The following is a 27,366-nucleotide window of genomic DNA, read 5'->3' on the forward strand; positions in this document are numbered from 1 at the left end:
ACCATATTGATTAGTTTTACTTGTGCACTTATTTTGGGGGTAAGTGAAGAGTATGTGAAACATCATTGTGGTTCTAAGTCAGAGCTACATGAAAAGATAAACTCAGAGAAGTGTCACTGGCCTTTCTTGTCCCTTCTAGCGCATTCTCGTTCCTCTGTTCCATCCCTTTCCCATCCTCCCTTTTTAGTTTCTGGTTTATCATTCTTATGTGTCTTTTGCACAAATGAGCAGACATGTTTTGCACAAATGGAGCAGACATGTATTTTTAATATCCCTTTCTAACACACACAAAGGCATTCTATAGATAACTTTTTTGCACTTTTTTTCACTTAACAGTATGTCTTGGAAATCATTTCATATAAATAGGGATTTCTTTTCTTCTTTTTCTTTAACAGCTGCACAATATTACTTCATGGTATGCACATACCCCCCACATTTATTCACCTATTCTCCTACATATTAGCATCTATGTTGTTTCTACAATTTTGCAATTAGAAACAGTGCTGCAGTGAGTAACCCTCTGCGTACGAGTTTTCATATTGTTGGGGTAGATTCCTAGAAGTGAGATTTCCAGGGCAAAAGCTAGATACATATGTAATTTTGTTAGGTATTGTCAAATTCACCTACAAAAATGCAGATCAGTTTGCATTCTCCCAGCAAAGTATGAAAGAGTCTGTTTCCCCACAGCCGTGCCCACAGAGTATGCTGTCATATTTTAAAATTGATGCCGGTCTTACAGGTGAGAAATTACACAACAGTGTTGTTTTAATTTGCGTTTCTCTACTTATGAGTGATTCCGAACATTTTCCCATAGATTTGAGGGCCATTTTAATCATTTTATTTTATTATTTAGAGATAGGGTCTCACCCAGGCTAGAGTTGTAGTGGTGCAGCCTCAAGCTCCTGGGCTCAAGGGATCCTCCGGCCTCAGCTTCCTGAGTAGCTAGGACCACAGGTGTGCGCCACTGCACCCAGCCAATTTTTAAACTTTTTTTAGAGATGGAGTCTTGCTATGTTGTCAAGGCTGGTATTGAACTCCTAGGCTCAAGCTATTCTCCTGCCTTGGCCTCCCAAAGTGCTGGGATGACAGGTGTGAGCCATCACGCCTGGCCCATTTTTATCTTGTGTGTGTGATTTATTTGTTCGTATGTTTCTCCCATTTTGCTATCAAATTTTTGGTCCCATGTCCCTCCATTTTTAAGAGTTCTTTACTAATAGGGATATTAGGCCTTTTTACTGTGGTATATGTTTTGAATATTTTCTCCTAGTTTGTCAGCTGTCTTCTAACTTTGTTTATGGTATCTTGTTGCCATGTAAACATTTTTTACATATAAGCAATTTTTTCTTTTATTGCCTCTGGTTTTTGAGTTACAGTTAAATAGCCTTTCTTTACACCAGGGTTAAAGACAAATTCACCTATATTTTCTTCAAGTATTTGTATAGTTTTTTTTTTATATTTAGTCTCCCAATCCAATTAAGTTTATCCTTGTGCATGGAATGAAATACAGGTCTAATTTTATCTGTTTCCAAATGTCTACTCAGTTGTTCGGGCACCACTAATGAAAAAGTCCATCTTTACCCCAGTGGGTTGAGAAGCGGCCTTGGCTATATACTATGTTTCCATTTGTATTTGGGTCTAATTCTAGCCTTTCTATTCCACATATCTACTTGTCTGTTCATGTGCCAGGACCGTACTGTTTTAATAACTAAGGCTTTATGTTTAAGGAAGTTTAATACAAACATTTCTTCTATTTCTTGGGATTTCCTCAAAAAAAAAAAAAAAAGCTGCCGGATGGCTACATACCATACCTGCACTTTACAACGTTCCAGTTCTTCTTTCAGATTAAACTTCTCTTGTTCCTGTTCCTCCAATTCACTGTTTTCTGGCTCTTTTTCCTTTTGGCATAGCATTTCTGTTAGACGTTGATTAAGTTCTTGCAGTTTTTCCTGGTTTTGAGAGTTCTTTTGGCTAAGTTCTGTATTTTCCAAATCCAACTGTTGGTTTTTGATTTCTAATTCTGAAATCTAGTTAAAATTAAAATAAGTTTTTAAAACTTGTTACCCTACTTGTGCTAAAAAAAAAAAAAAAAACAGATCTAGAGACATAATTGTCTTTTCCCTCTCTATGTAAAGTTTAAAATACATCTATATATATATTTCAAAACAGAAATAATACTCATTATTACAAATTCAATCCATTCAGAAGTGTATGAAGAAGTGAGACACTCAGTCTAACCCCACTCTAACCCCACTCTACAGGGGAGCCCATTGTCCACAGCTGGATACGTGTCCCTCCAGATCATTTTCTATGCATATACAGAACCCATACACACATACAGATTCTTTTCTTCTCTTTAGCAAAAATTTGGAAATTTTGTGTTTGGACAGCTTGCTTTTTCTACTTATAGTATCTTAAAGACTCTTTCCAGGCCAGGCATGGTGGCTCATGCCTGTAATTCCAGCACTTTGGGACGCCGAGGCAGGCAGATCACCTGAGGTCAGGAGTTTGAGACCAGTCTGGACAATATGATGAAACCCCATCTCTACAAAAATACAAAAATTAGCCGGGCGTGGTGGCATGTGCCTGTAATCCCAGCTACTTAGGAGGCTGAGACAAGAGAATCGCTTTAACCCAGGGGGCAGAAGTTGCAGTGGGCTGAGATCGCGCCATTGCACTCCAGCCTGGGCAACAAGAGCGAAACTCCGTCTCAAAAAAAAAAAAAAAAAAAGACTCTTTCCAAGTCAGTGTGTTCAGCAGCCACCACATACTCTACTTTTGATTGGCTACAGGATGTTCCATGTAGTAAGATATGTATTTATCTGTTCCCACATTGATAAAGTTTTTAAAATCATTATTTCTTCTAAATGGATCTTTTAGAAAGTCCATTTCTACATGGTAGCATTTTGTATTTAGAATTATTTTTTAGAAGTAGGATTGCTAGGTTAGAAGATCTGTATACATACATATATTCATTACTGTTTCAACAGATACCTCCAATATGTCTTCCTCACAGTGCTACCACCTTATAATCCTAACAACAATGCATGGGCACAGTCATTTCCTCACATCCTTTTAAATACTAGATTACTTTTTGTTAATTCAATCGGTTAAAAAAGAAACATATTGAATTTGCACTTCTCTAATCACTAATAAGGCTAACCATCTTTTGTATTCTTTTTTTTTCTGTGACTTGACCATTCACATAGACTGCCTATATTTCAACTGGATTTTCCCATTTATTTGTGAGAGTCCAAAATACATTTTGGATGTTAACACCTTGTCTATTTCAAGTGCTGGAAATACTCTTTCCCAATATGTCCTTGTCTTTTGACTGCTTCAGACAGATTCTTAAACGGCCTTCCCTTTTTATACCCGCATGTTGTAAGATTACACAAATTGAGCACTGAATGGCACCAGCTATCTGAATAACTTGCAATTCTGTGAAATGATATGCTGATTAGCTGGCATTCTGTATATGTGAAATTCTGTCCTTAACTTTCTGCTTTCAATCATGGTGAAGAAAAGGAAGGGCTAACATGAACTGAAACCGCACAAAGGCTAGAGCTAATATTTCGTAGGTATGGTTTTAGACGTATCACCTCCCCAACTCTGCTGATTATAAAGCTTTATTAAGCACTTAGGGCCTAGAATAATATATACATTATTTAACATAAAACAGGAAGCTAAGTTCAGAGTCAGTATGAGGTAAGTTTCCATTTTCAAATTCAGAATTTACAACCTTCCCATCATTAGCTATACGTTATTCATTACCGTGTACTGTAAATTTATAAATTTCAAAAAAAGGGAAAATTTTGGAGTCAAAAAACATTGAGAAATATTAAGTATTTCCTTACCTGTTTCTTTAAATTTTCAACCATCTTCTGAACTGCAGCATTTTCTTGTTTTACAGTTTCCGTCTTTTGCCTAAAGGAATGATGAAAATAAAATTTAACAGTTAGACTTTAAACGTTGATGTAAAAGAATTTTAGTCTTTGCAAAAATGTCTTAGGAAAATGTAAGTATATGTCTTACCACATTTCTTCCTGAGATCCATTTAATTTCCCTAATTTCAGGTTAGAAATGCTATCTTCTTCATTTAAAGTAGTAATTTCATTTCTCAAAATAGAATTTTCCTGTTGAAGCTTTTTCAGATTCATATCTGAAGCACAGAGATTGAAAAAAATAGTTACAAGGCAGTCATCTGGCATCTTTGGAAAATATTTTCTAGTAACTTCCAAAAGGATGAGTATTCAATGCCAGTTAAAAAGAAAAGTCTAAATTAGTAGTCTCTTAGTACTTGGAAATCAAGTAATGACATATTGACACATTTCTTTTGGGAAGTAAGAATTTCACTAAAAGATGTTAGAGAAGTGTAACTAAAAAAACCTTAAGCCTGGAGAAATGAATCGAGACTCAATGCTCATTCTGGTTGTTGATTTTTCTCAATGGCAAGCATATTGCTTTGAGCAAATGACTTCATTTATCTCAGTCTCAAGTCCTACCTGTTCTGAATACACATAAGCCACGTTACAAAGCTATATTAGCTTAGTTTTAGGCCCCTGGGTACCTAGGGAAAGAAAATTCTCTATGTAAATCAAAGGGCCATAATGAAATATGTACACTGTTTACTTCGTGATTTTATTCATCTCATTATATTCTGCTTTTTAGGACTAAAAATGGTCTGAAGAAGAGGAAAAACTACATTCAGAATTAAATTATTCCAGAGACATTTCAAACATCCTGTAATAGTTTACAAGTTTTTTTTTTTTTTAAAACAAATTTGCTAGAAGACTATGCAATTATATTTTACAATGTCAAGTGGACAGTGGTTCAAATTAGTTCTACTTTTATCTCTGCTTTTCAAGCATATTTATTAGAATCTGGAGGCTCCTCAAATTATATGTTCTAAGATAAATTTCCACTGTTTTGTTTTGTCTCTTTTTTTTTTTTTTTTTAAGAGACAGGGTCTCACTCTGTCACCCAGTCTAGAGTGCAATGGCATGATCATGGCTCACTGCAGCTTTGACCTCTAAGCTCAAGCAACCCAACCCACCCACCTCAGCCTCCCAAGTAGCTAGGACCACAGGTGTGCACCACCACACCCAGCAAACATATATTTTATTTTTCTGTGGAGGCAATCTCGCTATGTTCCCTAGGCTCGTCTGGAAACTCCTGGCCTCAAGAAATCCTCTTGCCTTGGCCTCCCAAAGAGTTGAGATTGCAGACGTAAGTCATGGTGCCTGGCCATTTGCACTGTTTATGGGTTATCAGCATGTGCTTCAAGTGATATGAGTACAAAACTATAAAGACAGAACATTTTTTCTATATTAGCATAAGAAATAAGTTCTTATCTACTAAGTCAATAACGCACAAAAAGTCATTCATTTGTATATAATATGTTTCCTCAAAATGAGGAAAGTAACACTTAGCCAAAAAAAAAAAAAAAAAAAATCCCTATCCATCCAAATGAAATAAGTGCTAGAACAAAGTTAAAGAGGTACATTGAGGATGCATGTGGTTAAACAGCAAACACTCGCCATTGTGAACTTTCACACCCCATATGAACATTTGTTTGCTACAGAGGAAGGGAATGCCTCCTAAACAAGGTTATTTTATTTGTTAATACGGCACAGAAGCAGAAGGAAGTCTAGAGAGTACTGCTCTCTTCTTGAAGACTAATAGGTTAGTTTCTCTAGACACAGCAAGCAACGGAAGTTAGATCTGGTGAGGTGCTCTGTGGGATTCGTGACGTCTAGAAGGTACATACATTACCTCAGAAGTTCAACTTTTTGCTGCATCTCACTGCAGGTGATCTGCAAGTCATGCATCATTGCCTTCAGCTCTTCCTCCTTTTCTCCTTGAGAAAGTACATCTTTTTGCTTAACTAAAATAGTGACTCTCTCCTTCAACTTCCTAGTCAGCTCCTGTAGCTTTGTTTTCTCCAGTTCTAACTCTGCTATTGTGGCCTGACGCTGAAAATGTTTGTCTTGAAAGCCTAGGAGAGTAGTGTTTTCCTCCAGGATAACTTGATTCTGTACTCTTGGCCTTTCTTGATGTGTCTGAATTGTTCCACGTAACCAGGCAATTTCATGTGCTTTTACTTTTTCCAAGAGCTGTGTATTCCCCTGCTCAAGGTACTGGTTTTCTTGCTTACATTCTTCTATGACATGATGTACACTCCTAACCCTGGGCACACACTCTTCCAGTGTCTGATTGAGCTGGAGTATATTTCCATCAGGTTCGACTTCCAGGTTCTCCAAACTGGCTTCCCATAAGCAGCAGTCACACCGCCGGACCATACTTTCCTGCAGCTTCTCAATCTTTCCTTGAAGTCTCAAAACCAGAACATTCAGCTCCTCATTTTCTATTTTGACCTCATCGTAACTCTTTTCCAGGCTAAGGAATGTTTCAGTGACCTCCTCCATTTTCTTTAGCTCATCCTGCAACCTGAAAACCTCTGCAGTGAGTTCTTTGTTATTTTCTAGTGCCTCATCATAGCGTGTCTCCATCATTCTCAGCTCTTCCTGAAGGCAGTCATTTTCTTGGCTCACATCTTCATACAACAGCTTATATTTGGGAGAAGCCTCAGGGATTTTCTCAAGCATCTTTAGTTTCTTTTTTAGCACAGAAACATCAAAAAGTAGGTCCTGTTTCTTTTCAGAAGCTCGATCACAGTCCGCACATAACATCATTAGCTGTTCCTGAAGCTGACTAATCTGATTCTTCAGCTCCCAGGATTCAGTCCTCGTCTCTTCACTGTTTTCAAGCTCGGAAAAACCCTCTACTGAAGCTTCAGACTCCTCTATTTTGACTTCCTTCCTCTGAACAGAGCTCGTCCCTGTACTTCCCAGGTCCCGGACCTCATCATCTTCCATGTCACTTAGGACATGCCGCCTGGTCACACCTTCTACTTGCTTCGTTCGATTTTGCTGCAAAAATGGCTCTGTTTGTTCCGCAGTATCTCCAAAAAACTCAGTAGCTGGTTCATCCAAACAAGAAGACATTACTAACCCTGGCTCTAACTTTTGTAGCCTCTGTTGCAATCTGGAAATTTCAGTAGCCATTTTCACATTTTCCTTCACTGCCTGTTCATGAGCTCTCTGCAGACTTAAGAGGACATCCCCGTTTTCTTCCAACAGCTGCTCCCCTTGCTGAAGCAGGGACAGGGCTCCATCTCCTTCCACCTCCTCCTCTCCTATCACCTGGCAACCACTCTGAAGCGTGGAGAGAGGAGATGCTGCCTGCTGCATTTCCTTTATTTTACTCTTAAGTCTGGAGATTTCTGTGCTCATCTCAGCTCTTTCTCGATCTGCTTTCTCACAGGTTGTTTTGTGAATGTTCTCCATGGCCAGAAGCTTAGACATCATTTCCTGCCTTTCCTGGTCATGTTCCATTTCTAGTCTTTCCAGCCGCTGGCTGGCCAACTGCTCCGAGGCCCCTGCCTGGCACAGGGCCTCCTCGCGCTCCCTCAGTTCTCGCTCGTGACTGCTCTTCAGCTCGAGAATCTGGTCGGACAGCAGGCTTTGCTGGGTTTCAGATACATTCCTTAGGTCTTCCAGGTCTTGGAGTAGCTGCTCTCTTTCGACAACCATGTTGTTCAAATGTTCTTTGTATGCTTTCTCCAGCATCTCTCTCTCCTGCGTCAGGACCAGAGAAGTTGCTTTCTCTCTCTTAAGAGTCTCTTTCAGCAGCTCCTGGGCTTCCGCACACTCCTGGGTGAGCTCGTCCTTCTCAAACTCCCACTGGGATTTCTCCTCGCGCTGCTGTTCCCGGAGGTCCTTCAGCTCTTGGCGGTAGCGCCCTTCCAGGCTTTGCAGAGTGCTTTCACACCTCTCAGTGACTTTCTGACAATCAGACTGAAACTGGGCTTCTATCTGAGAGGTTCTTCTATTACACTCTGTTTCCATTTTTTCCCTAAATGTAGTCAACATACAGCATTATTGAAACTGCCGCCAACTCCAGAAGCAAACAAAAACCATTTTCCCATGCACTGAGAAAGCTGCTAAGCAAACAACTGACATACTCCCTAAAAATGGTCTTAACTTACTCCTGTGTGATTCATTTATACTGGAAGGGGATCTCATTTCTGAAAGCTAAGACTGGCAGCCATAATTCATTTAAAAGACTTACCTCTCTCCGGAGCTAGGGGGAAATCTTAGAAACTAATTTCTCTGGCATACTCCCGGATGTATTTGTTTATGGATTTTTAAACCAAAGACAAATAACCAAAGGTGTATTAATCTAATCTGTAACTTGGGAAATATATACCATTCCTTCATGTTAATTAAGCATGCATTATAGGATATCAGTCACATAAATGACACATATTAACAAATTCATTCTGCTTTTACTTCTTATTTAACAAAGTAGCACTAAGTCAATCAGGATGTGATGAAACAAAGTCCTCAAACAAACCTGGGACTTCACATGAGGAACGTAAGCACGAAGTGCTGTTTCTTAATTCTGGTAGGAAATGTAACCTTGCCTGGAGTCCAGTTTAGCTTTTCTCAGAAAGCAACAGGATTGAACTAGGAAGGAGCCACTTTTGGGATAATCTTATCCTCCTCTTGAGCCTTATAAGATATAATAAATCTGAATACAAGGAATACTTTCCTCTTTTACAAACATAACAAAATAAAAACAGTTCCAATCATCCCAAGGTAGGTTCACATCAAAACAATGGCAAAAGCAGTAAAAAAAATATTTAAAAGAATCTACTCAATCAATGGGCTACTATGCCTTCTGATTTCTCCAAGTCTCTTAAGCAACTGGCATTTTTTTTTTGACACGGAGTCTTGCTTTGTCACCCAGGCTGGAGTGTAGTGGTGCGATCTCAGCTCACTGCAAGCTCCGCCTCCTGGGTTCATGCCATTCTCCTGCCTCAACCTTCTGAGTAGGCGGGACTACAGGTGCCCGCCACCACGCCCTGTTAATTTTTTTTGTATCTTTAGTAAAGACGGGGTTTCACCGTGCTAGCCAGGATGGTCTTGATCTCCTGACCTCATGATCCCCCCACCTCGGCCTCCCAAAGTGCTAGGATTACAGGCGTGAGCCACTGCGCCCGGCTGCGACTGGCACTTCTAATGCCCTGAGGGATGGTACCCCAGGTAGTTCCGTTTCCCTTCACTTTCTTACCTTCCCTCCTGAAGCTCCTTTTGGTGCTTTTCCAAGAGCTCTTTTCTTAACTCCTCTTTCTCAAGAGTGTGCTTCTGTACCAGGCTCGTCAGCTGCTCCTGGTGAAACCGCTCTAGTTCCTGAGTCAAGCCTCTCACCTTCTCTTCTGTCCAGGCGCGACTCTGAAGGCCTTCCCTCTCCTGCTCAAAGCTTGCTTGAGCCTGCGTCAGTCTAGCCTTGAGCTCCATCTCATGTTCCAGCCTCAGCTTCTCCTGCAGGTGAGTCTTTTCCTCCTCAAGCTTTGCTTGCAGTTGTTTCTTCTCCTCCTCATGCCTGCAAGTGGCCTCATGATGTGCCTCCTTGAGTACTGCTGCTTGCCCCTGAAGTTCAGCAATTTCATTTTTAAGGTCACTTATTTGTTTTTCCAAGGTGTGCATTTCATTCTTGTGCCTTTGCTTCATGTTCTCCTGTGCCTTCTCGCAGCTGACAATGGTTTCATCCAGCTGCTTTTCATAATGGTGCACCTGAAGGCAGAGAGTGACAGCACCACAAGATTACTCAGCTCAAGGCCACTTAAAGCGCAGTGACGGAGCAGCAAGTGCTTTTTTTTTTTTTTTTTCCTACAAGACATTTCGCATTTCCCGATCTTGTTTCAAAGTAACTGAATTCAAGACTTTAAGTAAGATATTTAGGTCAGGCATGGTTTACATATCTCTTTTAACTGGCTGAATTTTATTAGTCTCTGAACAGCTCTATTAAGAACTGAGCAGCCGTTACACATAGATACCCTCTGTCTTCCCGTGCATCCTTTCCAACCGTAAACTTAAGTCTTGAAACACATATTTTTTGAGACAGGTTCTCACTCTGTCACCCAAGCTAGAGTACAATGGCATGATTATGGCTCACTGCAACCTTCCATCTCCTGGGCTCAAGCAATGCTCCCACCTCAGCCTCCTGAGTAGCTGGGATTACAGGCACACACCACCTTGACCTGCTAATTATTATTATTATTTTTTTTGTAGAGATGGGGTCTTACCATGTTGCCCAGACTGGCCTTGAACTCCTAGGCTCAAGTGGTCTGCCCACCTCAACCTCCCAAAATGTTGGGATTACAGGTGTGAGCCACTGTACCCGGCTGTGTCTTAAAATATTTAATTAAATTCAAATATTTATTGAACACCTATCAGGTACTTGCAGGCCTCAGAACATAACACTCTGGGTAAGACATGGTTCCTGCTATCCAGGAGAAACCAGTCTAGACATGGATATGACAACTGTAAGTATAGTAGAAGGCAGAAAATAAAAGGTATAGAAAAAACAGCTACCATGTAACCCAGGGATTCAGTGGAGGGAAAAATCACATTTTAGTTGGAGAAATTCAAGAATGGCTTCATGCAAGAGGCAGCATTAGATATAAATCCTGAAGGGTAAGTAGACTTTCAAAAGGCAGAAAGAAACTAATATCAGCATAGTTTGTAACAGCACAAGCAAAAGAGGACAGAGTTTGATGGACAACTGGGAATTAGCCAGTTCAGCTGGAGGATAAGGTAACTCAGAAGAATGGTGTAAGAGAAAACTGGAAACGTACGTTGAAGCCTCATGGTGAAGAGTTTAGAGGCCAAGGTTCAGAACTTGTACCTAATATAGTAGGCAATGCAACATCAAAGGGCTGGTTTTGGTTTCATTGAGATGTTTTTAAAACATAAATTGGGAGATAATATAATGGGTTTCAAGCTTCAAGTTCCATGATTGCCAGGGCTGAAGATATTACATTTTGGAGAAACTCTCCAGATAAAAAAGGGCCTGGCTATCACCCTACAAAACCATCCTGAACATGTGGGTTCCCAATATAGAATGTGCTGCTCTATGAGAAAAAGGAATTGGAAATGCCCTACACACACAAGGCTGTCAGAGCCAAAAGAAATTAGAGAAGTGGATTGGTGGGAAGGACTTACTTTATCTTCGAGTTCCAGTCTGAGGCAGCATATGTCCCTGTGATGTTGTTCTTTCATCTGTTCAATGACCAGCTCTGCCTCAATGCTCATATTCAATGGATTGCATTCTTCAGAACCGAGCCCTGAAAACACATGGGACTCATTGATCCTGCAGCAGGTTCTTTCAATAGCACAATGTGGCATCTGAGGAGGGACATCCAGTTTAACTAAGGAATTATTTTCAGCCTGAACTGCCACAGATGTGAACTAATAGGAAATCAGGAAAATAGGAAATTAACAGAGGCCAAGAGAAGTCTTTTCTCTTTTCAAGCATTAGGGCAAACAAGAAGAAGTGAAGGTGAACAGATTCTTTCAGCTATAGGCAGTGGAAAAAACCTTAATAGAATCCATCTCTTAGAACAGTAGGTGGTGGTAGGGGTGGAAATTGTTGCTTAAAGGTGGCTACCTCCTAATGAAACTGCTGCAAATTGACGTAATAGCATGAGGTAGTTTGGTCAAACCAACCAGACTCCTACCCATCCAACAAATACTGAATGATGATGTGGCAGGAAAATGAGTGGCCAACATACGAGTTGTTATGCCCTGAGGAGTTAGCTTCATGGGTTACACTCTCCACAACCTATCACCCAAAATTACAGAAGACTGGCTATTTCCTTTTTTTTTTTTTTTTTTTTTTTTTTTGAGACAGAGTCTTGCTCTGTCACCCAGGCTGGAGTGCAGTGGCCAGATCTCAGCTCACTGCAAGCTCCGCCTCCCGGGTTTACGCCATTCTCCTGCCTCAGCCTCCCGAGCAGCTGGGACTACAGGCGCCCGCCACCTCGCCCGGCTAGTTTTTTGTATTTTTTAGTAGAGACGGGGTTTCACAGTGTTAGCCAGGATGGTCTCGATCTCCTGACCTCGTGATCCGCCCGTCTCGGCCTCCCAAAGTGCTGGGATTACAGGCTTGAGCCACCGCGCCCGGCCCGAGACTGGCTATTTCCTATGAATTTCCTGGAGTGTGGGTAGATCCCCATTTTAAATTATCAGCTACATTTTTAAAAAATAGGGCATAGGTTAGGAACCAGGATACAGGCAGCTGTGGGTAGAAATTCTTAACTCACGCATAAGCTCATCTCTGCAACTGCCCATGACGATGACTGAGAATGACACTGAAAATGCGAAGCATAAGTTGGGGGCTGAGCTTGTACATAGAAGAAAAGATTATGACTAATCTCTTAAGGCAGTGGGACCCAAAATAGCTTTGCATGTGGGGATACACAGGCAGATGGGAGAAAGGAACTTTCTTGGGTATAGGTCTAGCAGCTGCAACTAGCAGTCTTGCTTTGGGTCTGCCCTTCATATTTGATGGCATATTCCCAACTGAGAAGTAACACTCAGGGTGTGAGCCACACCACGATGGTACAGCTTCTTGTCCCCATGAGGACAACCCCAACACTTGGCCATCTATGGAAAAGTCCATAACAGCTCCCAAGATATATTGTGAGATCCTCAGACTAGAATAAGCTAAGAATCAGAAGGGAGGTCTTAAGGCCTCTTTGTCTCCTCCCTCCCCAATCTGTTAACTATTCTGCAGTAAGAGGAGGAAAAACAACATGTGTAAGAATGACACTCCTATCCCAAGTAGCACTGGGGAAAGTTATTTATAACAGAATGACTGATTATGAGCTCTCTTTGAAATTTAAACTCAACATCCCCAAGAAAAGAGGCAGGCTATCGGGAGAGAGGAAAGGAACTCATTGTTAATGTGGGAGGCTCCCAAACTGCCTTCCAAACTTGCCACTCAAAATCTTCCTCAAAGGCCCAGGAGGCCAGTCCGTAATTTATCCTCTTTGTTCTGCTGAGGTAATACAACATTCAACACAGCCAGTATAAGCAAACCAGCTATGGATTCTGTAGTTTCTGGCTGGCCTGCTCTCTAAAGCCATCTTCATACGAGTGAGGCACTCTCCTCGAAGCGGACAGCAATAGCTCAGTGTCTGAACTCTAATACTCCCAAGGCCTGGATTCCCAGATTTGCAGCCAGTTTTTTGTTTGTTTTGTTAAACAAAGCAAATACCCTTGTGGTTTGATTCTTCCATTCCTTTGTTGATGCATATCAAAATCAGATGGAAATGTTCTCATAAAAACTTCAAGGACAAATGAAAAACCAGACCACAAGTGAAACAGCTCAAGAAAAAAGTATGGCCAAATTCTTTTTTTTTTTCTTCTTCTTTTTTCAAGTTGCCAAAGTTTTGCAATTTTATATTGAACCATGGTTCTAAAAACAAGGGTAAAGTCTTTATCTACAGCCTGTCTGAATGTGTTTACCCTGGTCGGGCTCAATGCCACCGCTGTTAGCATCAAGTTCTTCTGACAGTGAGTTCTTCAAGGGAAGCCTGAGCACTCTGCCTTGTGCACGATATTCTTCCAGCTCAGACTGGAGTTCGTCTACTTGGTCTTGTAATACCTGGGGTTTATAAACCATCACAGGTCTTAGATGTGACACCAAAAGCAAGCAACAACAAGCAACAACAACAACAAAAACGATAAATTGGATATCATCAAAACATTTTGTGCTTCAAAGAACACCATCAAGAAAGTAGAAATGTTTTGCAAATTACGTATCTGATAAGGGACTTGTAACTAGAATACACAAAGACTATTATAACTCAATAATAAGACAATTTTAAAAATGAGCAAATGATCTGAATTGATATTTCTCCAATGATGATATACAGATGACTAATAAATACATGTAAAAGATACTCAGTATCATTACCTATCAGGGAAATACAAATCAAAGCCACAATAAGATACCATTTCACACTCATTAGGGTGGTTAGAATCAAAAAGACATACAATAATGACTGCTGGTGAAGAAGTGGAGAAATTGGAACTATCATACTAGTGGGAGTATAAAATAGTGCAACCACTTTGGAAGAAGTTTAGCAGTTCCTCAAAAGGTTAAACATCGGGTTACCATATAACCTAGCAATTCTACTCCTAGGTATATGCCCACACAAAAAATTGCACACAGATTTTCATAGCTGTGTTATTCCTAATAGCCAAAACCCACCAAATGTCCATTAACTGGTGAATGAGTAAACAAAATGTGGTATATCTACACAATGGAATATTATTCAAGAAATGAAGAACTGATACATGCTACAACATGGATGAACTTTAAAAACATGTTAAATGAAGGAAGCGGTCACAAGGGCTAATATTTTAAGATTCCATTTATATAAAATGTATAGAATATGCAAATCTGTAGAGACAGAAAGTACACTAATAATTGCCTAGGGCTGGGGGACTTGGGAGAGATTATAGCTAAGTGGAGCACGGGTTTCTTCCTGACGTGATGAAAATGTTCTAAAATTGAATGCGGTGATGTTTGCACAATTCTGTCCATACAGTAAAAGACTGAATTTATACTTTCAATGGGTAAAACATATAGTGTACAAAGTTGTTAAGAAAACAAGTGGATGAGGCTGGGCATGGTGGCTCATGCCTGAATCCCAGCCCTTTGGGAGGCTGAAGTGGGCAAATCATTTGAGGTCAGGAGTTCAAGACCAGCCTGGCCAACATGGTGAAATCCTGTCTCTACTAAAAAAAAAAAAAAAAAAAAAAAAAAAAAAAAAAAAAAAAATTAGCCGGGCATTGTGGCAGGTGCCTGTAATCCCAGCTACTTGGGAGGCTGAGGCAAGAGAATCGCTTGAACCCAGGAGGTGGAGGTTACAGTGAGACGAGATCACACCACTGTACTCCAGCCTGGGTGACAGAGCTAGATTCCGTCTTTAAAGAAAAAAGTAAGAAAGAAAACAAGTGGAAGAACTGGGAGAATTTCTGAAGGTAGAGCTGACAGATTTTACTGATGAATTCATTACATTTAAAGATATTTAGAAAATACCTCTATTTAATTAGAACCAAGAGCTAAAATTTAATTATAAAAGCAGTAGAAATGTTTCTTTCCTTAAATGTGTACATATATTTCCTGAAAAGGAGTAACTTCATAATATGATTTTTTCCTCATCTCTGCACAATTAAACTTTTTATCTAAGTAGCCAGAACTCAGTTATATTTGTCTCATTAAAGTAAATACATATTGCTGGTTTAAGAAAAAAATTCAAATTCCTAACTTTAGGGGATTCTTTTTTAAGTCAGATTCTTGCTATTTGTAAAAATGTTTCCGTCCCTCCTGGCAGAAATTGGGAATGATTTACTAGCTAAGACTTGAGATGTTTCTGCTTCATTTGCATTTTATAAATAAATGGAGTAAAAAATATATTAAGAAAAAAAAAAACCCACAGGACAAAACCAAACCACATTAGATTAGATCTGCAATGATCAATCAGGAAAGCCTAATTTTTGAACAATAATATTAATAGCTAACATATGTAAGTGCTTACTCTATCCTTGGCTCTGCTCTAAGCACTTTACATATACTCACTTAAGGAATTTTCGCTACAACCTTTTGTGGTGGGTACTTTTATTTTTACCATTTTATGCATGAGGAATTGAAGTACCCACAGATTAAGTGACTTGCTTAGGGTCACAAAGCTAGGGAACGGTGAAGCTGGGGTCTGAACCCAGGCACTCCTGCACTTACTCGATTCTCTGTGTCTACCTACCCTGCACTGCTGCTCATATTCATTTCTCATCTGTGTCAGTCTCTCTTCTTGCAGGAAGAACTCAGCACTGCTGGGATCGAGGTCACCAAACTAGAAGGGGAAAAGGGCAAAGCTGTCATTTTTCCCGAGTGCTCTTCTTTGACCCAACACAGCAAAGGCCCAGTTTCTGGTATTCACCCAGTCTCTTGAGTATGATAGGAATGTGATATTTAAACACAAACACCACCAACTGGGTGATGGGGAGAACGCACTAGAGTGACGTGTTCAATGAACACAGGGATCATTTCTCAGTGCCAGGCATGTTCTCCTTCATAACCAACTTAGTAAATTATATCCTTGCAAAAGTTAGAGCATCCTTTAGCTATCCCAGTAATTCCCTAATAAAAACGTTCTGGTGGCATTGCTTCTGTTCTTTTGAGTAAACTACATAAAGTAGGCTGCCTATCAGGAAATGAGATTTGAGCAGGTTTACCTTTTCTGCTAACACATTTTCCAAATTTCGCTGAAGTTTGTTCGTCAGATTCTCATATTCTGCCAACTTCTCCGCATTTTCCAGAAGCTCATTTTCCAGACGACTGTTTTCCTGAACAAGTATGGGGAAATTAAATGTGGCACAGATTAAGAAATTAGCAAACTGTGGTACCATTTTATATACAGCATAAATCAGCACTGTAGATTAAAGATGTTTATCCATCTTAAGAGTTGTAGTAGACTACAGGAGGCAAAAGTAAATATAAAAAGGTTGATATCTATTTTATAACAACAAAATAAGTTTGCCCTTTTGTTTTTGACCACATAGAACTGTGCTGTCCCAAACAGGTAGCTGCTAGCAGCCACACTGGGTACTGAGCCCTTGAAGTGTGTCTAGTACAAACTGTAAGTTTAAAATAGACACCAGACTTTGAATAGCCCCAAAATGTAAAATAGCCCAGTAATATTTTTTTGTATACTGATTATGTATCAAAATGATAATGTTTTAGAGATAACTGGATTAAACAAGATTATTTGAAATTAGTTTCACCTGTTTCTTTTCACCTTTCAATGTGGTTACTTGCAAACTGAAGTTATAATGTAAGCCACATATGTGTATCTATTGGACAGCATTGCAGTAGAATATGAAAATATTCTCAATACATAGTAATGACAAATGAAAGAAAATGATTACAAAATACCTTGTTCAGCTGCCAGCAAAAGAGAACTCAGAAAAAGTACAAAAAGTAGAGTAACTCTAGGCCACGCATGGTGGCTCACGCCTATAATCCCAGCACTTTGGGAGGCAGAGGCGGGCAGATCACGAGGTCAGGAGATCAAGACCATCCTGGTTAACACAGTTAAACCCCGTCTCTACTAAAAATACAAAAAATTAGCTGGGTGTAGTAGCGGGCGCCTGTAGTCCCAGCTACTTGGGAGGCTGTGGCAGAAGAATGGCGTGAACACAGGAGGCAGAGCTTGCAGTGAGCCGAGATCACGCCACTGCACTCCAGCCTGGGTGACAGAGCGAGACTCCGTCTCAAAAAAAAAAAAAAAAAAAAAAAAAAAAAAAAAAAAAAAAAAAACAGTAGAGTAACTCTATAATCAATTTATTGATATTATGATTTGGTATATATTTAATGTATAAATTTATTTTGGTTTAAAGATGTAAAAACTGTACATATACATTGCTCATAATTTGTATATGTTTATATTATAATAAAATAACACATTGACTAAAACCCACAAAAGTTTTTTTTTAACTTAAAAGGATCTGTATATATAGTATTTTTAAGGAAGATTTCCAACCACATTTGCTAACACACACACACACACACACACACACACACACAGACATGCCATTTGACATTTTTCTTTTCCAATGTTAAAGGCTGATTGGAAGAACATCATTTTTTAAGTACATTTTGCCAAAAGAATACAGAGCCAGTATATTTTTAGTATATTCTAGTTCATACCCTCATATAGCAATATAAGTAAAAAATAATGTACCTGGAGCATTTAAAAAACACCACCTTCCCCTAAAATGCCAGTTCTATAACATTAATCTTTCAAAGTATGTCTAAATGTAGAGGCTAGAACAACATGGAGTAATCTCTGTGTATCAGGCAGTGCTGGTGCTCTGGAGATTGACAAATCAGATACTGTTGCTATCTTGGGGAGGGAGGCAGATGTGGATACAACTCTATATGACCCAACAGGAAATGTGCTATCTCTTGGCAAGAAACAAGTAAATGTAATGGGAATGAAAAGGTAATTTGGCCTGCAGTGTTGGGGAAAGCAGTGAAGGAGCATAAATGTGCTCTGCCCTCTGGGGAACGGAGAGAACTGAGGTAGGTGCAGTGGGGTGGAGGAGGGCATGGCACTGGGACTTGCTGGCAGCAGCTAAAGTGTGAAAGGTATGAGGACGAGCTGCCTTTCAGGAGCCTTGACTGTTAACACATTGTTTTTGTTGTTTTTTTGCAAAGGGTGGTAACAGCATGATTGTAACTGATCTTTAGTTAAGTAACTGGTAGCCATATGGAGGTGGAAGAAATGGAAGAAAGAACTGTTCAGGATACACATTAATTAGCTGAGACATCATGATGAATTCTGAACCTAATCAGAGGCTGGGGAAATGCAGAGGAAGGAGATAAATCTGAGAGTCACTTCAGAGCATCAACATAACTTACAGACTGATGAGTAATGATGAGGGAAGATGATGAAGAATTTTAGCTTCTGAGACTTATACCTCATGGTGTTGATGTTGATTAGGGAGAAATTCACGAGATGAAACAGTTGGATGGCTAGGGAGTGATAATTAGCTCAGTTTTTGATGTATGGAGTTTCAAGAACCTTTCATGATAGCAGTAACAGCAAACATTTCATACGTACTTATTATTTCCCAGACACTGTATGTGCATCATCTCATTTAGTCCCCACATCAACGCTATAGGGTAGGTATTATTATGGTGCCCATCAGGCTGAGGAACTTGATCTAAGTTTTCAGTAAGTGGTGGTACCCAGATCTGAACCAGGCAGCCTGACTCCAGAGCCTTTGCACCTTATATTCTGGTGTAAGAGTCCAGTAAAGAGAAGGACCACTTCTTTTACTGAGGCACAGGAAAGAGGGGAGGATGTTTGAACGACAAGGCACATTTGGAGGCCAAGGTGGGAGGATCACTTTAGGCCAGGGTTTGATACCAGCCTAGCCATCATAATGAGACCCCGCTTCTATAATTTTTTTTTTTTTTTTTTTTTTTTTTACATGCAGAGTCTTGCTCTGTGGCCCAGGCTGGAGTCCAGTGGCACAATCTCCGCTCACCGTAACCTCTGCCATCCAGGTTCAAGCAATTCTCCTGCCTCAGCCTCCCGAGTAGCTGTGATTACAGGCATGCACCACCATACCCTGCTAATTTTTTGTAATTTTAGTAGAGACAGGATTTCACAATGTTGGCCAGGCTGGTCTCGAATTCCTGACCTCAAGTGATCTACCCGCCTCGACCTCCCAAAGTGCTGGGGTTACAAAACACATTTTTAATTAGCTGAGCATAATAATATGAGCCTATAGTCCCAGCGACTTGGCAGGCTGAGGCTGGAGGATCACTTGGGGCCAGGAGTTTGAGGCTGCGGTAAGCTATAACTGCACCACCACGCTCCAGTCTGGGTGACAGAGTGAGACCCCATCTCAAAAAAGAGAGAAGAAAAGGCACATTTGGAGGCCGGGAGAAACAGGCATCCATGTAGCAGGAGGCAAGACCATCTGCTGAGAATGAGGGGGGCGGGCAGGCGAGGAGACGGGGATCTGAGGGTGAGGGCCAGGTTTGGAGTAGCAGCGGGAGGAACAAAGGGGTCAGCCAGGTGCCAAACAGCCCTGAAGACCTAGTGAACCCGCAGTGGGGGAGAAGAACAAGCTATGCTAATCAATACCGTGAGCAAAGCAGGAGCCTGGGTAGCTCTGCTGAAATCCAGATTTTAGCAGCGCCCTGCCAAGTCTGGGTGAAGACTGAGCTGGGCAAACTTAGAGGATTTTTGGACTGAACCCTGTGCAAACATGCCCATTTCCAAAGCTGTAGTTTTCCATGTGGTGTTCCCAGCAGGGATGCAGACCACAGAACTAATAAGATGATTACCTTTAAAGAGAGGGCAAGGCGGTCCCGGATATAGTTCTCTTCTGTTTTTGCCTTTTCAATTTCCTGTTCAAGTTCTAAACGCTGCTTGCCTGCCTGCTGCAGGATCTGCTCTCTCTCTTTTCGGAGTTCATTTTTTAAGGCTGCTATTCGCTCCTTGTACTCTTCATCCAGTTTCCTGTGAGGAAGAAAAATGGACAAGCTGCCATCACGTCTTTCAGAGGTCCCAGTATTGATCTACCAAAAATGGAAACACAGAGGCACAGAGATGAAAAGCACCTGGATAAAATGTCTAGTGTACCCAGCTTTCCCTTAGAGTGTGGCCACATCTGAGTCACTCCAGCCAGGTGTGGCCAACAGGCTGGCCAGCAGAGTCCCCAGTGCACTGTTCTGCCCCTGCAGCTGCAGGCGCCACTGCGCTGGGCTAGGGTGGTGGGTGAGGAGGAGCCTCACTGCTGGCCTCACCTGAGGTTGTACTCATTCCGCCGCTCTATGGCCGCATGGTGATCATCCACCTCCGAGGCCATTAAAGACTTGAGCTTCTCGGCCTTGTCCAGATCTGATCGTAGCTTCTCTTTTTCTCTGACCACCTGATCAACTCGTTCCCTAGGATCATAAGTACACTGAGTTAATGGGAAACTGTTTCTAAGCAACAAGTAGACCCAGAAAAGCTCTCATCTGGCTTGCATCAATGCAGAAGCAAAACCAAGACAACCAAAACCCTCCCAAAGCAAAAAGGCATTCCACCTTTCCCTTCAAAAGCCCACATGTCAATCTACGTTCTCCTTAATTTTCCTATAGTTTAAGGAAGATGTGTGCAGCAGTTGGATAGAAGATGAGCAACATTTGCATACAGAATAGAAGGATGTCTATCCAAGGCATCCGAATGACTTGCTGGACAAGTAGGAAAGGGAATGGGGCAGGCGAACCTTCTGCTCAACTCACAACAAATGCCGGATTTCAGCCTTAAAGCTGGCCAGAGCCGCTTGGTGAATGCTGTTCTTGGTGACCAAAAGTTCATTTTCAAGGGCCAGTGTTAATTCTGTCAAGTTGATGTTTCCATCGAGGCTGAAATCCAAGGCCTAGAAATCAGAGCAAGGCATAAATTCAAAAACAAATCACTTATTCCATCCTCTGAAAGCAGAAAACATGAAGGCTACACAAACTCTGAGAGCTGACAATGATCCAGAAACTAGACAATTCCATTGCTTTAGTGATTGCTTAGGAACAGCTATCAGTCTAGAACATAGTTAAGTTTTCTCTAAGGAAAGCATAACATGGTTATTTGTGCTAAAAAGAAAAAACAATTATCTTGGCCAGGTTGCAGTGGCTCACGCCCCTAATCCCAGCTCTTTGGGAGGCCGAGGCATGTGGATCATTTGAGGTCAGGAGTTCAAGAGCATCCTGGCCAACATGGTGAAACCCCATTTCTACTAAAAATACAAAAATTAGCCGGGCATGGTGGTGTGCGCTTGTAATCCCAGCTACTTGGGAGGCTGAGGCAGGAGAATCGCTTGAACCCAGGAGGTAGAGGTTGCAGTGAGCCGAGATCGCGCCATTACACTCCAGCCCAGGTGACAAAGCAAGACTCCATCTCAAAAAAACAAAACAAACAACAACAACAACAAAACTATCTGGCCCTGTAAATAAACACAATTGTAAGAGTATTTCTCATGTCAGTAATCTGGGGACTAAAAACATGGAAAATACTTAACAAAAGGCTCCTAGTTAAAAGGGCTAAAAAAAAGTTACCTCTTATCTTTGAGACCTTGTGAACAGATGTACCATTAGGGAGAAATAAAATCAAATCACGGTTTAAAAAAAAAAATTGAAAATTTTCAACCCTTCTCCGGTTTGTCATTTTTCTCAATTTTAGCTGCCACACCTTCAGGATCTCCTGGCTGTTCTCAATGCCCTCTTCTTGCCAGGTGTCGAGTATTCTCTCCACAGATGCATGGCCCATCCCATCATCGAGGCAGGAGAAGACCCGAAAGCCAATGGTACTCGTCATTGCTGATGGGGTTGTGGTACGTCGTCCACTCTCATCAAAAGACTGGAAGGAGGAAGAGACTTAAGTAAGCCTAGCTTGATTCCAGGTATTTCAACAAGATATTGGTCAGTCCTGACCACGATGGGTAGAAGGCATGTTTCTCTAATTTACCGTGCCAGGAAAAAAGTCATGCAGCCTCTCTGATCTCTGTTCCCAAGTGAGTCAAGCCTACAGAGCTTATCAAGACCAACTATTTTGGAAGAGAGTTCTATGACATAGACGAGATACATCCCTAATTAACACCAGGTTTCTTCTGACCCAGAGCTGACATGACAAGGCATAATTAGTCGTCTTCCCATTGTAATTTGTGGTCATTTCTCAGACCCACCCTTCCCTTCCTAATGGTTAAGGCTTTCTAATTCTTTTGCTTCCCTCTCTTTCCTTAGTATTTTGTTTCAGACAACAGATTAATTTATTAGACATTACTCAAATGGGTTCTAACTTTTATTCACAAAGAAAGCACTTTTGCTTATTTTTTACCTGCATGGAAAGGTGCCTTTTTAGTTGTCTATATGGAGTAGATGCTGATGGTGTAAGGGATTTTCCATTTTTAAACAAACCATAGAAAAAATCTTCTACACTCATTGTACCGTCAGGATCCAGATTATGGAATACTTCCTCGAGCATCTAGAAAAGAGTCACCACATATTTTAAATACTTCACTGAAAATAACACAAGGCCCAAAGTATACTTCTGGCCAATAGTAATCAGCACCATGGTTGGTCCCAGGACTCCAGAAATATAATTATGCCCCTTTATCCTCATTTTACTGATTTCCCTTTCAAGTAATGATATGCCCTCCTCCTTCACACAAACTAAATAAGTCAATTTCCAGCATATTCATAATCTTATGCAATTTAGCAATTAACTATATTCTCTTTTACTCACACTCCTACAATAGGCAGTCTTTAATGTTGTTACACATTATTCTTACAAATTAAAAACAATTACCTAAATAATACAAAGATACGGCTTCCTGGCTGGGCATGGTGGCTCACGCCTGTAATCCCAGCACTTTGGGAGGCCGAGGCAGGTGGATCACAAGGTCAGGAGATCGAGACCATCCTGGCTAACATGGTGAAACCCCGTCTCTACTAAAAATACAAAAATTAGCTGGGCGTGGTGGCAGGCGCCTATAGTCCCCGCTGCTCAGGAGGCTGAGGCAGGAGAATGGCGTGAACCCATGAGGCGGAGTTTTCAATGAGCCGAGATCACGCCACTGCACTCCAGCCTGGGCAACAGAGCAAGACTCTGTCAAAAAAAAAAAAAAAAAAAAAAAAAGATAGAGCTTCCCAGTGTCATAACAGCAGAAAGAAAGTGGTTAGACATCTGTTATACCTTTATACTGTGGTGACCCTTGGTGATATTTTCTTTATCTTGAATTTTTGAAACTGGTATGCTAACACAGCAGAATTTGGTCTGGGACAGATTACAATGATCTGATTACAATTCAGATTTGGGTTCTGAAATCCATAACCTAGGGTTTAGAACCTTACTTGTAACAATACTGAGTGTGTTGGCTTTTTGCTTTAATATTTTAGCACAGGAGAAACAAAGATTTTATGTGTGTGCAATAGATGGGTTCCAAGAGATGTAAAGGCAAGGGAGTTTTGACTGGCTAGTCTGCACTCTCTAATGGTAATCAAATAGCCCCTATCCTGTAATAGGGAAGGGAAGATTGGGCTACAGTCCCATCTAGAAGTTTGCCTGGGGATGGCTGGTTCCCTAGCTCCACAGAGGAATGGGAAGGTGAACAGAGAAACGTGAATCACTGAAGCCACAGAACGAGGAGGAAAGGCAAAACCCTCCTACTAACAGTCAGATTCTTCTTTATTCTGGGGGCTAAAATGTTTCTACAGGAACATGCCTCCAATGTAAAAAACAGAAATCTCTTGGAGAGCTTGTTAAAATGAAGACCCTAATATAGTAAGTCTGGTGGTGGGGACTCAGACGCAGCATTTCTAATAAGCTCCCAGTTGAGGCCCATGCCACTGAGCAGTAAGGAGACAGAATAAGCAACAAATTGCTCTTGTTGCATTTGAGTCTACAACTGGACTCATTCTAACACAGACCTAAATTCTCTGCAACACATTCTCAAAATTTTCATATTCATTTTGTAAATCTGGACTACTGCTAGGATTTATACAATCTCATTATTGTTGATTTCATTCTTCGTGTAAGGGCTTGAGGCAATTCTTTCATCTCAAATGTTGTTTTCCCCCCAATTCATATCCAATAGGAAACATCAGTTTCCATTCTTGCTTTCATACTACTTCCTCTGGTGGGAACTCTGAAACAAGAAATCCATTCTAAGGAGTGGAAACGTTTGCAAGAAGCAACAATCCTAAAAGAGGATCAAATCAATGGAGAGATATTTGGGGCAAGATTCTGAGGTTGCCAAGATCCCTTAACTTTTCTATCCTATTCTTATCAACCAAAATAATACTCTCCTAGAGGACAAGGCTTTCAGGACCATCATACCAGAAATTATAATCAAGTCCAGGTGTGTTGACTGAAGTTAACAAGGTTAAAAGTTTGGCTCTAACCTTAGATCCACACTGCTTGACCTGTGACATTAGCCAAATCAATGCACCACTTCCAGACTGCCTAAAGACCTTGCACCTGGGAAGTCCTTCCAGTTATTTGAGGTGGTGGAGTGGGCAAGTGATGAATAAAACAGTGTGGATTCAGAAGACCGGGAGGGCTAGGCAGAAAACAATGCTGGTTAAATGGGCAACTGGGGCACGCTCTACACTTCGAGCAGGAGCTGTCTCTGTAACTGTGAGGACATTCTAATTCTCCAGGATACATGGACCAGGTCTTTGGATGGTTGGTTTATGGAAGTGTAAGTTGGAAAATAATCACAAACCCACACACTCAAAGAGGGCCGGAAAATGATGTCAATGAATGAGGCAAGATGGGTTTAAGACATCAGAAAGTAGTGAGTGCTGGGAAACTGAACACAGGGGTGCATGTTCTCTCCAAAGGAGCTGGCTGCATCTTACTGCCCACAAAATGGAGCCAAATCTTTGGATTTTGAGAAAAATCTCCTGATTTTTTTTTTTCAATGTAGCAAAAAGTTCAATTTTAAGAACACGACAAATAAAATAGGCTTGGGGCCAGATTTGGCATCGAGCATGCTAGTGTGCATCTCTGCCCCGTCACTGTTCTTGCTTTTGGAAAAGAGTGTGCTAGTTATAGGCATAAGACAGTGACTCTATTTCCCCTTCATGGAAGCAGGGAACAGCCATGATTTCGCTCTCTCTACCTATAAAATGAGAGGTGACTAAATCTAAAATGGCTTTCAGTTGTAAAATTTTAGGATTCCAAGTAAATGAGATCATCTTGAACTTCCAGCTCCTCTGCGGTTTAGAGCTAGTAATACTAAGTACTACAGTATTTCACTATTTTTCTTTAGCAGGAAAAACACTAAGCAAAAGCTATATTCACACTGCTTGTCCTCAGGCCAGAGGAAAATAACTAAATGTGCTATTTCTTTTCCTGAGCTTTGGAAACTCCACCACAGAAGAAAACGCAGCTTTCCACAAATGGCTACAATTTATTCCAAGAATTGGTTTTAGATAAATAATCCAAGTTTGTGCAATATTTTTTGGCAAAAACAACCCAAGATTCTGCATACTGCACTGATTTACAATTCAGGAGAATAAATTTAATTTTATGACTCAATAGTCACCAATGAAAAATAAATGACCACTGAGCCATTAAAAAGGTATATAAAGCCATTAAAAAGGGTATATAAAGCCATTAAAAAGGGGATATAATGGTCAAATACACACGGAAGAAGGGGAAAACAACAACAAAAAATTTCTGTAAGGCTACTTGGAAGCTTTTGATAATAAGTCAAAAGCTATTATTTGTTTACAAAAATACCACTAAACAAATATTTCTATTATTTGTTTAGAAAAATAATACCACTTACCTCCTGAGCAAGCAGAAAGCATGGTTTCAAATATCATTATAATCAAAGATTCCCAAAGCGACAACTGTAGCCCTAACCTAACTCTCTCCAGTCCTTATTTTCAGCTCGTTGAAAGGCACATCTTAGAATTATTTCTATTCTTAGGTTTCACAGCTATTCATGCACCCAGTCCTACCAGTTCCTCTCTTAATTTTTTAGAAAACATAAAGCTCAGAGTTTTCCCAAAGAATAGTCTTTTGGGGGCTCCTTAGTACTCCAAACTCTTCTTAGTACTTTCAAAACAACCAATCTACCCTTTACCATTTTCTCATGACCAGAATATTGTGATGGCTGCTGGCTGCTCTCACCCAAGGCTCTCTTCATGCCAATATGTAAAAGCAGTTTCGCTCCTGTCAGCAAGCAAGATTTTTCTCTATATCGCTCAATCTGCTTAAGAACTCAGGGATGATATTGAGATGTTCTTTCCAAAAACCTAAATTTATCCTTCTGGCCTACAAAATACTCCCCCAACTCAAATCTACTGAAATCCTTGCTTAATTCTTCCTCCACATGTTTCCCACATTTTGCTCTGCGAATGGCACCTCTACAAATACATGTGACATCATGGCTACACAGAGCTAGTGCCTGACAGTTTCACACGGGGTAACCTGCCTACCACAGTGAGCTTGCAATAGCTGGGTAAGTGTCAGCCCTTGTCAGTTTTTCTTTTCCACAACACAACAAGAGCTCCTCAATGACAGAATCTGTATGAATGACTTCTTCGGAAAAATGACTTCTTAGGAAAAAAAATCTTTATGAATGACTTCTTAGGAGAAAACAAGCTGCAGAGAGCCACACCACAGCTGTTCCTAGCCTGTGGCCAGCCACGCTTTTACCATCACTATTATTCCTGAATTACACTGCGAGGCTCACCTCTCCATCCACACTCTGTAAACCGTACTGCTCACAGATGGAGACCAGCTTCTTCCGGTTCAGGTGACCATCACGGGTGATCCCCAAATCTTCACAAACTTCTTGCAGTTTCTCTTCTATCCAGTCTTGGGGAGGGGAAGATCCACTCTGTGAAGCATTCAAGTCATCTGGGTTCCAAAACCTTAACTGGCCTGAGAGAGAAGCAAATATTGCACGGTTTCTAAAGGAATGACAAAGAGAGAGTGCCTATTCTTAAAGAAAACTGTGCTTTCTGAAAATCAATATTATAAGAAAAAGACAATAAATGTCAATTCCATTTTGATTTGGTCCTGAAGCTCCCATGAAACAGAATCAATGGTTCTAAGGCTGCAACTAGAGTAAATGGGTACTTTTTGGCTCCCTGACAGTCATTACTGTGTAATAAATATAATCTCCTGTGCAATATTGCAAAGTTCTAGGTTTGTTTTATTTCAATACTGAGCACATCACAAGCTTAGGCTATAGTGATCATAAGAGAATGCTGGTTGAGAGCCATTATCGAGAACTCTATAAGCTCTATCTCAGCTATAGCTACCAGAATGTATTACCTCCACTTTCTTTCCAGTCTAAGTACTACAGCATCTTTTACTGAAAAGAAAATAATCTCATGATAAAAGTCTCAAGATGGCCAGGGCACGGTGGCTCACAC

General features: G+C 40.7%; 1 protein-coding gene across 1 annotated transcript in view; it reads right to left on the reverse strand.

Annotated features, from left to right (window-relative positions):
- The window catches only part of NIN (ninein), a 111,530-nt gene that overhangs the window by 32,449 nt on the left and 51,715 nt on the right, over positions 1-27,366 (reverse strand). Inside the window, 16 exon segments of the mRNA XM_030929904.1 lie at positions 1,809-2,024; positions 3,855-3,924; positions 4,033-4,145; positions 4,147-4,159; positions 5,773-7,914; positions 9,136-9,638; positions 11,070-11,191; positions 13,377-13,515; positions 15,680-15,769; positions 16,152-16,262; positions 19,780-19,954; positions 20,242-20,382; positions 20,722-20,858; positions 21,662-21,829; positions 22,307-22,453; positions 26,679-26,869. Of these exon segments, the coding sequence (XP_030785764.1) occupies positions 1,809-2,024; positions 3,855-3,924; positions 4,033-4,145; positions 4,147-4,159; positions 5,773-7,914; positions 9,136-9,638; positions 11,070-11,191; positions 13,377-13,515; positions 15,680-15,769; positions 16,152-16,262; positions 19,780-19,954; positions 20,242-20,382; positions 20,722-20,858; positions 21,662-21,829; positions 22,307-22,453; positions 26,679-26,869 (4,478 nt within the window).

The sequence above is a fragment of the Rhinopithecus roxellana genome, chromosome 5, assembly GCF_007565055.1.
Source record: "Rhinopithecus roxellana isolate Shanxi Qingling chromosome 5, ASM756505v1, whole genome shotgun sequence".
NCBI classification, from domain to species: Eukaryota; Metazoa; Chordata; class Mammalia; order Primates; family Cercopithecidae; genus Rhinopithecus; species Rhinopithecus roxellana.